Source organism: Mus musculus, chromosome 6 (genome assembly GCF_000001635.26).
Source record: "Mus musculus strain C57BL/6J chromosome 6, GRCm38.p6 C57BL/6J".
Lineage (NCBI taxonomy): Eukaryota > Metazoa > Chordata > Mammalia > Rodentia > Muridae > Mus > Mus musculus.
The window spans coordinates 148,152,462-148,165,803 of NC_000072.6; the positions used below are offsets into that span (position 1 = coordinate 148,152,462).

Below are 13,342 nucleotides of genomic sequence, written 5' to 3' on the forward strand. Positions count from 1 at the left end.
AGGCTTAGGAACAGCCGACTCCCAGCAGGTAGCAGCAGTGGCAATGGCTGAACAATAGAGTGATCCAGGGAGGCAGGCTCCACCCTAGGTGATCTCCTTAGTGATAAGCAAAGTCAAGGTCTGGCTCAGCCTGCTTCAGGCTTGTTGGGGGAGGTGGGTACATCGGTAGAAAGCCCCAGAGCATGTTCAATATGGAATTGGCATTTGTCACTAAGCTTTCATCTTATAGTGGTACCTCTTCCTTAACTGTGGTACCAGGAAAAGGGCCCATCTGCTTGATTCAAGACCCAGAACTGAATTCCAAGGGCCTCATTCAGCTAACCACAGTAAAGGGCTCCCTGGGCCACCTTCTCCTTCCAAACTATGTGCAGACACTAAAATACTCCAAAGCTAAAAGGAAACATGAACTTCCCTCCCAGAGAAGGGATTATCCTGATGTCTTCAGTATGTCCAGTGCCCTGGGAAATATACATCAACAGAAAAAAGTTCATAGCATACAGCCAGTCATGGTAGAAAGGGAGAGAGATGGAAATGGGGGAGAAAGAGAACAAACTGACAACAAGCATTAAGCTTAGAAAGTCCTTCCCCCCTGAAAATCATTTAAATAACCTGTGAAACTAATGCCCCCAGACTGAGAACAGCTGCCTTCTGCATGTTGTTCTTAGGAATCCAACATCACTGTGTACTATATTTCACAGTGTTGCTTCCTTCTCCGTAAAAGCATCCTATTCCACCATTCCTTCTTAGATATATTTCCCCGCAACCCCAAAGGTAGTTTCTTCTGATCCACCTGTTCTCTTGTATCTATCCCTGCTTCCCTAAAGCTTACATGGTATAGAAACTGACCCCTCCTGAGGGTCACATGTGGCACCCTCTACTAAGGAAGGAAGATCCCAGGGACAGAAAAATGATGAGACACATGAATAAAGCAATGGAATCTCTGCTCTCTGGGCTACTGTCTAAAATTACACGCATATCAAACATATAAGCATGAAGATACAGCCTGGCTAGAGAAAATGAGAAAAGTCATCACGGACTTCCTACCATTCTCTCCCAGAGAGCTTAACTCCAAATACTTGTAGATCTGTCTAAATTAGGAGAAACACATTCCCCATTTCACATAACTATGTATAAACAATGAAACTATTTGTTCCATAATATTAAAGAAGGATGGTGTAAGTTAGAAGAGCGTGTGCTAGCTGGGCAGTGGCGGTGCACACCTTTAATCCCAACACTTGGGAGGCAGAGGCAGGCGGATTTCTGAGTTCAAGGCCAGCCTGGTCTACAAAGTGAGTTTCAGGCCAGCAAGCGCTACACAGAGAAAAAGAGAGAGAGAGAGGGAGGGAGAGAAGGAGAGAGAGAGAGAGAGAGAGAGAGAGAGAGAGAGAGAGAGAGAGAGAGAAAGGAAGGAAGAAAGGGCAAGCCTATGCTGTGTTAACTGCATCAGAGTACACCTACTACTACGATCTTTAATGGCTTCATGCTTCTTTTGAAGCAACTTAGAGTTTTAAACTTGGGGACTCATGGGAATGAGGTGAATTCAAATTTGGGGACATTCTGTGGGTTCAAACCATGTCCTTGGACATAGTGTGGGACATTCTGTTAATTCCAGAAATGTATGTTAATTCATGCAGTATCTTTTTTTGCATGCTAATTAGTTGATGGTTTTGAAGAACTAATGGAAAAGAGATTAGCAGAGAGCTGCAACTGAATACAGGAGAGGACCTCAGGCAGTGGTGGATGGGCATTTGTCACACTGCCCTCCCTCCAAATCCAGAGGGGGACAAGATGGGACAGAAAGTGGTCAGTGGGACAGAAGAAAGGTTACTTAAAAATCCTCTGTGCTTGCTTTATTAAAACAGAATAACACCAGTGGTCTGGGCATGGAGAATGAATGCACAAAGCTCTGGGTTCAATTCCTAGCTCTGAGAACAAGTTAGGGATAGAAGAGCAAGAGAGATATGTTGCACTGGTTCATTTATAGCTGCATCTATACATGCTTGTCCTCGTGATAACCCAGGACAAGGAACAGATATAGCCAGCCATCTTTCATGAGCAAAAATGAAGGGAGAATGAATGAGTACACAGAACTAAGCAGTAGGGGTAAGCCTTCTGAACAGTACAGTAGGCACTCACACTCATGTCTTTACACATCTACGGAGCCAGTACTCTGTAAGACAAGCTAACTTTCCCCACTTTGTAGAGCCTTCAGCTATGACCCTTTGCAGAGAGCAGTTGTTCTGTGTGACACCGACTCCCTGTGGCTGCTAGGTTCTGATTTTCTCTCGAAATTGTTTGTCTTTGCAGCCTTGTTAAAATTAAACTTGTGGGTTTTTTTGTAGTCTGTATTGGTGTAGAAAAATGGTCTCAGGTTAGTTAATTCACTGATTCTTACACGCGTTCTCGCGACCGGCCAGGAAGAACACAGCAAACCAGAATCTTCTGCAGCAAAACTTTATTGCTTACATCTTCAGGAGCAAGAGTGCAAGAGCGCAAGAGCTCTATTGCTTACATCTTTAGGAGCCAGAGCGCAAGAGCGCAAGAGAGCAAGAGCAAGAGCTCTATTGCTTACATCTTTAGGAGCCAGAGCGCAAGAGTGCAAGAGCAAAAGCAAGAGAGAGAATGGCGAAACCCCATCCCTTTTAAGGAGAATTATTCTCCGCCTAGGACGTATTACTCCTTGATTGGCTGCAGCCCATCGGCCGAGTTGTCGTCACGGGGAAGGCAGAGCACATGGGGTGGAAAACTACCCTTGGCACATGCGCAGATTATTTGTTTACCACTTAGAACACAGGATGTCAGCGCCATCTTGCAACGGCGAATGTGAGGGCGGCTCCCCACAACTGATTTGTAGGTGGTCAACTACCTACAGATGAGAGGAGGTGACACTGGAGCAGCTATCCTCTGTATCTGTGACTTTTTGACTTTACATTCAACTAACTGCCAATTTGAACACTGTGTCTGTACTCGGTCATTATTCCATAAATAATACAACAAGCACACTGCGTTTACATTATGCTCAGTGTAATAGGTAATTTAGAGATGATTTAAATACACATTAGAATATGCATAGGTTACATGCAAATCAATCTCCCTTGGATATCAAGGGTTATCAATAAGGGGCATCTGCCTTGTCTATCATTCTCTCAGTTCTCTGTGGTCACTTAATTCTTCTTGGCTTGTGTATGTGTGTATGGTGTGCATGCATGTATGTTTACTTGTGAGCACACAGATGTGTGTACACACATGTGTAGGCATATGGTGGCTCAAAATTGATGTCAAATGTCACCTTTCTCAATAGCTTCTGTGGTATTGCAAGGCAGAGTCTTTTGGCTGACTTGGAACTTGCTGATGTGGTTAGTCCAGCTGGACAGTTTGTCCCAAGGGGCTTGTCTCTGCATCCCTGTGCTGGTGTTACAGATAGGCCGCCAAATTGGCTTATATGTGTTCTGGAACTCCAACCTCTACTATTCAATACTTGCATGGCCAGTGCTTTATACAAATTTAATATTTGATACAAAATCTAATTATCTTGTATTTCTCTGTGTTTGGAGTTGTCTCAATTCTAGGGATTTTCTCTACTTTTCCACATTCAACCCTAAGACATTTGTGTGACCATGTTATATTTAGAACTAAGAGAATCAAAGGAAAGAATATGAAACCATTATGGCCAATCTTTGTATTCTGCCCACTGTCAGGAAGAGTGCTTAAAATTCATAGTTATGACTCTGAATAGATTGTACCATCAGATGTAGTGTTTAGCAGTTTGTCGTAGGAGTTGAAGGATAACTAACTGCTAACGTTTCCTACAATTAAAATACTACAGTTATACTTTCTCCTGTAAAAGCAGAATGAATGTGCTGAACACATCTGTTTAAGGATTGCATGAACATGGCTGGCAAGGACTCTCCACCAAGCCTGATAACTTGCATTCAAGCCCCAGAACCCACATGGTAGAAGGAGAAAACTGACTCCCACAAGTTGTCCTCTGTGGCAAATGCACACACACCCCCCACACAGCATGTACAGAGGATGAATAAATATAATTTAAAAATATTTTTAAAATACACGAACATATTCAGGCTGCCTTAAAATTTTAGATTATATCAACAATTTAACCAAATAGCCCTGCTACCTAAAAGAAGTACTACATATTTAAATGACAATAATGCTCTCTTAGAGGAATGTCATAAAGATGGGATTATTACAGTGGCTCTGGCACATTTTTATTCAGGCAGATGCTAGGGTAATAGCTATCACCCGTAAGTGGCACAGTGTTCGGTAGCTGTGCTGTTGGTGCTTCTGTAGAGCTCTGGGCTCACTCCAGTTAACACCAAAATCATTGGACGCCTTCAACAGTCATCAGATTGTTAGCTTAGATTCTAAACAGATCTTCAGATGGTGTCAGGGTATTGTTAAGTCTTGTAGATGCTTTGTTTGTAAAGATACTGAAATTTTAAAAGTTAAAAACTAGAGGTTTAAAACTGGTACAAGATGACTTCACTGGACTATTCTGAATGAGAGGAGCAGGGAGGAGGCGGCCCTGAGCTGGGGGCACAGTACCAGTTTGCTCTGGATATGGGCTTGGCACTCATACACCTCTCAGTGGACACAGTAATGAGACTTAGGATAGAAGCAAAGATAAGTGTTACATGTGATGCAGCAAATTACATATCCATGGAAATAATCAAGTGTCCGGATGGGAGGAAGCAGGCTTTTAACTAAGATATATGGAGAAGGAATGGTTTGAACACATGCACTTGTCCTTGTGACCCTGAGATGGTCCTGCCTTTCAGAATTTCAAGCCAGAAGGCAGAAGTTTCATTTGACTGGCTGTGTTTGTTTTCTCCTTCTCCTATTGTACAGTGGATATTACTAGAATTTTTTTTCTCTGCCTTCAGGTGGTTAGATGACTCTATCATTGAAGAGATCACTCCTAAGCTGATTGGGGACCGGCCCAATACCTACACCTACACCAAAGCCTTGGGAGAGATAGTAGTGCAGCAAGAGAGCGGAAACCTGAATGTGGCCATTGTCAGGCCATCCATAGTGGGAGCAACCTGGCAGGAGCCTTTCCCGGTGAGACCAGCACTTCCCTGCTCTGCTTCAAGCCAGGCGCCTTAAAAACCAATTTCTGATTCTCCTCTTCCTCTCACTCCTCCTCTTCTTCCCCCTCCTCCCCCTCCTCCTTCCTTACCCTCTTCTTCTCCTCTTATCTTGCCCTCTTCTCCTCTTCCTCTTCCCTCATACTCCCCTCTTTTTGCTCTTCATTCCTTCTCCCCCTCTCTTCTTCTCTTTTCATGTTCTTTATGACCAATTAGTATTACAAATGGGTGTGCACATCTGCATATATATGCACACCATACACCCTCCCCCCACATAAACAGACTGAACTGTCCACAGCTAACAATTTTCTGAAATGTGTGACCAACAGAGATCTTTCTTTCCAGGGTTGGGTTGATAATCTAAATGGACCCAGCGGACTCATTATTGCGGTAAGTACAAAGATGAGAAAGTAACTCCTTGAAATCGAGAAGAGTAACAGAGGCCTTAGTGTTGACTTATGTTTCCTTGATGCAAAAATATGTGTGGTGATAGAAGGAGTAGCTGACCAAGAGTAACTAACTGGAGGATGAGACAGCAGAAGGTTGCTTTTATCATCAGGACAGAGGCGACTGACATGCTCAGTTGCTATTCAGAAGTTTTACTTTGGAGATGTCAACACAACAAAAATTTCCTTTTGTTGCCATAAAAAGTAGGTACTTTATTTTCACTGCTTTATTAATGGCTTGAATTTATGCAGCCAATAGGGCATGCGGTAAAAAGATTAGCCTCAAGAGCGAGGGACGTTGCTCAGTTTTTGGAGTTCTTGGTTTAGCATACTTGAAGCCCTGAGTTTGGTCCCTAGCACTTTATATACTGAATGTGTGTGGCAGTTCATAGCTGCAATCCTAGACCTCAGAGGAGAAGCAGAAGGACTAGAAGTTCAAGGCCAGCCTGTGCCACATGACACCCTATCTCAAAACAAAACAAACAAAAAAAGTTATCCCAAAGATTATGTAGTCCTTGGCACTAAAATAGACAAGCCTGTGGGCCTGTAGGCATACATTGTTCTCTGACTGCTTTTATTGCTTTCCCCACGACAGTCTAGATGGGGATAAACATCATTTAAACATGGGGCTAGAACTAGTTTTATTTTAGTGCACACCAGCACAATGACTCAAATTCCACCCACTCCACATTATATTCTTTTTAGGCAAAGAACAGCAGCTGGTTTACACACACACACACACACATGCACATATGCATGCACATGCATGCACAGAAATGTGCCCATCTACTGATGAATTCTTACAGCAAAAGCAGAAGCCTAGTGACCAACTCCTACACACAGTGGCTAGTCCTGGCTATGACTTTACATCTGGTTTATATTTTATGCTCCATCTCTCCTGAGCAGACTGGGAAAGGATTTCTTCGGTCCATAAAAGCGACTCCCATGGCAGTGGCAGATGTGATTCCAGTTGACACAGTTGTTAATCTCACCATAGCAGTAGGATGGTATACTGCAGTTCATAGGTAAGCACACTTACACAAGCCCCTGATATCAGTCACTCTTTCAATCTACAAGACTCCAAAATGATAGGATGTTTGTTCAGTATCTCAGAATGTACCTCCCTATTTGGACTAACATGTATGAAAACTGATTAATACTTGGTGGGTCATAAAGTAATTTGCCATTAAACAACTTACCATGGAATTTTTGAATAACCAAAAAGGTTTTCTTCCTATTCAGCATCCTAAGATATTAGTTGAAGAAATGACAGCACAGTTTATATTTTATTGAACTGTTGCTTAGTTGTTGGTAGATGCCAAGAGATAAGAGAGGAAATTTTTGGTACAAAGAGAAGGTTGTGTGGGCGTGGTTCTGCTCATATATGATAAGGAGAACAATTTTCTTATGTGAACTCAAGCAGATGTGTTCCACAGTATGTGACATATTGATGTGTATACTTTGTCTTTTCCATTTTTCCTATCAACCCAAAGAAAGAACTGGGCAGTGCTGTGTAGAATGGCAGAATCTGAAAAGACTGTGTAGATTGCATAAGCCCCAGGCACTTTTGAAACCTGTCTCAGTGCTATTTTCCTTTATCTTTCATTAGTTATCAATTTTGTCATATTTATTTAACTTTGATCTTATCTTCCAGGCCTAAATCAACATTAATCTACCATTCCACATCTGGTAATCTCAATCCCTGTAACTGGTATAAAATGGGTAAGTGTCTTTAACTATGTAAGCGCATAACTATCTGTATTGGTCAGGGGAACACCAGAATGCTTCTTGCAGCCAAGAACACAGTTGGGAAAGAAGCAAAAACAAAACAAAACCATAAAGAGAGAAAAATCTCTGCAAATTGTTAATGTGCTGCAGTTACCTAGGACATATCATGATATAAAAAATGGCTTGTGGGAATATATGATTACATGTATGATTACATACTTACATGTATGATTACATGCTTACCCACGGGGCTATATGATTACATGTGTGATTTCATGATTATATGCATAACTGCCTACTTACATGTGTGATTACATGTGTACATATAGGGGTACATGATGACATGTATGATTTATTACATGTATGATTACATATATGATTACATACTTACTTGTATGAGTACATGCTTACACACAGGGCTATATGATTACATGTATGATTACATGATCACATGCATAATTACATACTTACAACTGTGATTACATGTGTACATAAAGGGGTACATGATGACATGTATGATTTATTACATGTATAATTACATGATTACATGGAATGAAAAGTTTGACGGGAGGTTTTAAAAACAAAGCTGGCTAAGATAAACAATGCTGTTGGCAATCAGCAGCCCACACACCTGTGCCCATCATGATGGCCTTTCCCTATGCTGCATTTCTAAGAATGCAGATGAACAGTGGCAGATTTTAAAAGGTCACACAACAATCCATTTCAGTTATGTGGCAGTGTATGATAAATCCATTTCTGCAGCTGTCTGCCCCTAACTGTACAGTACCTGTGACCCTAAAAGTGTTCTGTTGGTAACATATATATCTAGGAATCTGCCTAACCAATCAACCAGTGGTGCACTCCCTTATTGACTAGGGAGTTGGTTTTCTTGCTACAGTCTGAGATTGAAGACTCTCTAGCTGTTGTATTGGTCTGATACGCATTCAGAACACATACACTGTCATTTGTACTCAAAACGTTAGAAACACAAAGTTATCTATGATCAAGTTCTTTATAAACCTAGTTATTTACATCACATTTCTAAATCAGAATTGATTTCAAAATAGTAAGATCTGTTTTTGTATCAGTAATGGAAGATATCTAAGATCCCACCCATATAAATGGATATTAACATAAGCAAATAAAATAGAGTAAACTCGGGGGCTGGTAAGATGGCTCAGTGGGTAAGAGCACCCGACTGCTATTCCAAAGATCGGAAGTTCAAATCCCAGCAACCACATGGTGGCTTACAACCATCTGTAACAAGATCTGACTCCCTCTTCTGGAGTGTCTGAAGACAGCTACAGGGTACTTACATATAATAAATAAATAAATAAAATAGAGTAAACTCAGGCTGGAGAAATGGCCCACAGTTAAGAGCATGTACTGCTCTTGCAGAGGATCCAGTTTGGTTGTCAGCACCCAAATCAGTCGCCTCAGTCGCCTCAGTCGCCTCAGGGAATATGCATATACCCACACAGAGACACATACATATGCCTCAGTCATACATATGCCTCAGTCGCCTCAGGGAATATGCATATACCCACACAGAGACACATACATATGCCTCAGTCATACATATGCCTCAGTCGCCTCAGGGAATATGCATATACCCACACAGAGACACATACATATATACATGCAACTACAAATAAAATAAGGTCTTTTTCAAAAAGAGCTCAGAGACTGTAGTATTTTTTAAAATTCTCTTCTCATTTTATGGAATTAGAGATGATTACAGTTAAAAGGACCTTAAAAAGAATCTAAAGTGCTCAACTTACATGAAGCCCAGAAAAATCAAATAAGCTCCTTGGATTCATAAAGGGAGCTGATTGGTCCCTGAAATAAAAATGAAGCCAGGTATCCTGTCTCTCTTCTGTATGAGTAATCTTTCCACCACTAATTTATAAAAGAAAATATAAGTCACCATTAAAGAAAAAAAAATTAAAGCCTGAGTGTTTGGTTAAAGACCTTACTTAGACAATGCCAAGGAAACTTCTGTGGTGATAGGAGCTAGTGGTCTCTGCTTTAGGAAACCAATACTATACAAACTCTATTGGCTTATGTCTTAGTCACTGTTCTATTGCTGTGAAAGGTGCCATGACCAAGGTTGTTCTAAGTGAAGGCATTTAACTGGGGCCTTGCTTACAGTTTCTGAGGCTGAGTCGATAATCATGATGTTGGGGAGAATGGCAGCAAGCAGTGGTAGACATGGAGCCAGAAAAACAGTTGAGAGTTACATCCTGATCTGTAGGCAGAAAAAGGTGGTGAGTGTGCCTTGGCCTGGCCTACATGGGTTTTTGAAACTCAAAGCCCACTTCCGGTGACATACTTCCTCCAATAATGTCACATCTATTCCAACAAGGCCATACCTCCAAATCCTTCTAATCCTTTCAAAAAGTGCTTCTCCTGAGTGGTAAAGCATTCATATATATGAACCAATGGAAGCCATTCTTATTCAAACCATCACATCTTGTCTACATATAAGGGATTAGATCTACTTGCTCAAGATCCTTGAAAATGAATTTAAAGACCTAATCATAGCAGAAGGTTAAAGAAGGCATGAATTCCCAGTGACACATATCCCCTTTTTGTGTTACAACAGTAACTTACTCTACTTGCTTCAGGGATACCATCTGAGCAATGCTGCCAAACAGCCAGACGCCACAGCTTGTTGTATGATACACTGTAACTTAAGAAATTCCTTCCTAGGGATGATAAACACTGTATATACATGCTTACACCCTCTCACACCACAGCAGATATGCTTAGGTGGTCATGTCCTTCATCCAGTGCCAAGCCTGTATACAAGAAGCTACATACAGCACATTAGGATGTCATTCACAAATTCAAGTTTGATTAGTTTGAAATTCATTTATGCCTCACAAGAGAACTATTAGAAGTGATCCAAATGCTTCTAGCTGGAATCACTAGTAAAGTCACCATGGGCTGAACATTTGTAGTGTTAAGTGTCATGCAGAATAACTGACAGCTGGATGGGTAGACATTTAACAGCCATTCAGTTTCTCTAATGCCCTTCAAGGAAAAAAGTTCACTTCATATAGTTCTTAAACAATTATCAGATTTATACCTAGGAGCTAAGAGATGTATACATTTTGTTAATAATTAGTGGTATCTTTATAGAGAAATACATTTTCAAATGGTTACTGGGAAGATATGAAATTGACTAGTACATTGATCTTATAGCCAGATAAACTATCACAGGCTAATTATTTCCTAGTCTGAACATCTAAAATGATCTTAAAAATTCTGTTTTAGTGACATGAGACCATGGTGAAACAACCAAAGAGTCAAGATAGACTTAGGAAATAGAAATTACTATGCATTACTGAGATACTCTTTCATTCAGTTCAAAAGTATTCACTTAGCACCAATTGCCTGCCAGCCACTTCTCAAGGTCTGTGTAGGGACAAAGGCAAGATTATACATCAGATATGGTTAAGTGCTTGAAGAAAAATAGACTGAGGTAAGAAGGGTAATTTCTTATGTGGATGCCAAGGAAACAGCTTGTAATGTGACATCTCAGCAGAGATCTGAGGTTAAGTGAGAGCTTGTCGGGAGACAGCTAGCTTCAGATGTATCATAGGCTGAAGAAACCATCAGAACAGTAGCTCTTTACTCAAGAAAAGGAAGGACATCTTGTCTTGAGCAGCAACTAGAAGTAAATGGTAGAAAATGAACCCAGAAGGATGGGTGCAGGAGTGAGGATCAGGCCTTATCCATTTTCCATAACATTTTCTCTCTGTGTGAGAAGATACAGATGCTAAAAGGTCTTGCCAACTGGACTAAGGGTTTTTCTTCCCTCCAAATAAGAGAGTCTATCAGGGGTTCTGTAAAATGAAGAAACATTCTGAGTAGCATTTTCAAAGATTCACCCTAGCTGCTGTATGGAGATCAGACTACTGGGCCACAGCAGAGCCCAGTGGTGATTCTGTTCCAATATACAAGCTACAGGGAGAGCGCCTATCTATGACAACAGTGAAAATGGTGAAGCTGGATACTTTTCAAGGGGAAGGCCAATTATTTGGTGCTCAGTGTTATAAGAGTTGTTGAACAAGGAAGAGGATCAAGATGGCTCCAGTGGTTTTGGTTGACTTACTGAAAAAGGAAAAGAAAGAATTATCATTTAAAGATGCTGTAAAACGTGTCTGGGAAGGGCAGGAATATCAAGAGGTCAACTTTATAGTTGTTAAATGTGAATATTCATTACATATGTTGCCTCGATAAAACACATAGACCATAAACAACTTGGATGAAGGAGGGATTTATTTTGTTTGCAATCTAGGTTGCAGTCCATCACTGAGGCAGGAACTCAAGCAGAAACTTGAAGGCAGGCCTGGTTGCTATTCTACACAGCATTACTTCCGAGCAATCAGTAGGAACAATGCTTGCTCATCTGCACAGGCTATGGTTTAGCTTTCTGATAGAGTCCAAGACTGATTGCTCAGGTATCTAGGGCTGTGAAGAGATTCCATGACCACAGCAAACTACACATTTAATTGGGCCTTGGTTACAGTTTTAGAGGGAGCTGAGAGTTGTACATATGGATCTGCGTGCAGCAGGAAGAGGAGGAAGAAGCACTGAAACTGGCTTGGGCTTTTGAAACCTGAAATCCTACCCACAATGAAACACTTCTTCCAACAAAGAGCTACATTCAATCCAACAAGGCCACACCTATTATTTCTCAAGTAGTACCACTCCCTAATGACTAAGCATTCAAATATACGAGCCAATGGAGGCCATTTTTACTCAAACCACCATAGGAGAGATGGTGCTACCCACAGTGGGCTGAGCCATCCTCTATCCAATTAAAAAAAAAAAATCAAGAAAATACCCTAAAGACATGCCCATAGGCCAGTCTGATCCAGACCATTGGTCATGTGATCCAGACAGGTTTTCAATTAACGTTCTCCTCTTTGAATTAAAGCTAACCAAAAACATATGTGTATATGTGACATGTTGATTTCTTGGGGGTATCTGTTAAAAGATGGCAATAATCAAATTACCACAATAACTGATAACTTCATCATAACTGAATAATTAACTGCATTGTCTGAAAAGATCCAATTAAGTTAAAATTGAATTTAAATGAATGTTTTCAAAGAGACCATTATATCTACAAATATTAAAAATAAATTACTCTAAATAATATAAAAATGAAGACAATTATGAAATCTCTGTGGTACATTAAGTGAACCACCCAAAGAAATCCATCTTTATACTTTTATGCAAAATTCTGTTAAGAATGTATAACCTTAAGAAAAGCAACTGTCAAAAACTTTCCTGATAAAACTTTCAAAAAACTTTGCAAGGGATCCTCCCAGCCTCAGTCGAAGGCCTTTCAGAGTAGACTCTCCAGAACTGAACAGATATACATCGTTTTCAATAGCCTGTGCTCATGTTGAATAAGAAATTTCCTCAATTATTTGAGAGTAAATGTTTTAAGAAAAGTTCCGGCATAGTAGTGCATGCCTTTAATCTCAGCATTTGGGAGGCAGAGACAAGAGGATCTCTGAGTTCAAGGTAGCCCAATCTACATAGTGAGTTTCAGGACAATCACAGCTGTATACTGAGACCCTGTCTCAATCCCCCACCCCAAATAAATAAATAAATAAATAAATAAATAAACAAACCCATTCTTAGTGCAGTCACATTGCTTAACTGTGCAGGTGTTTACCTGCATAAACATCTTCATGGTCTCAGAAAGATTCTTGATGCTATACAGCAAACAGTCTGTCATTCTGCACTGCAGATAGCTTGAAGATGATCGACTTACATCTCTGAGACTTAGCACTTCCTCTTTTTGTTCCAGGATTACAGGTCTTGGCGACCATCGAAAAGATCCCATTTGAGAGTGCTTTCAGAAGGCCAAATGCTGACTTCACCACCAGCAATTTCACCACCCATTATTGGAACACCGTCAGCCACCGGGTCCCAGCCATCATCTATGACTTCTATCTGAGGCTTACTGGAAGGAAACCCAGGTGAGAAATTGAGGCAATGGTTTTAATATTATCAGTGCATGGAAGCCAAAGTCCTTAA

General features: G+C 40.7%; 1 protein-coding gene across 3 annotated transcripts in view; it reads left to right on the plus strand.

Moving 5' to 3' along the window:
- The window catches only part of Far2 (fatty acyl CoA reductase 2), a 135,343-nt gene that overhangs the window by 105,046 nt on the left and 16,955 nt on the right, over positions 1 to 13,342 (plus strand). For all 3 annotated transcript variants that reach the window (NM_178797.4, NM_001347516.1, XM_006507070.4), the window contains exons 5-9: positions 4,902 to 5,079; positions 5,451 to 5,495; positions 6,458 to 6,576; positions 7,206 to 7,273; positions 13,113 to 13,284. In NM_178797.4, the coding sequence (NP_848912.1) occupies positions 4,902 to 5,079; positions 5,451 to 5,495; positions 6,458 to 6,576; positions 7,206 to 7,273; positions 13,113 to 13,284 (582 nt within the window). The remainder of the gene's footprint in view (positions 1 to 4,901; positions 5,080 to 5,450; positions 5,496 to 6,457; positions 6,577 to 7,205; positions 7,274 to 13,112; positions 13,285 to 13,342) is intronic.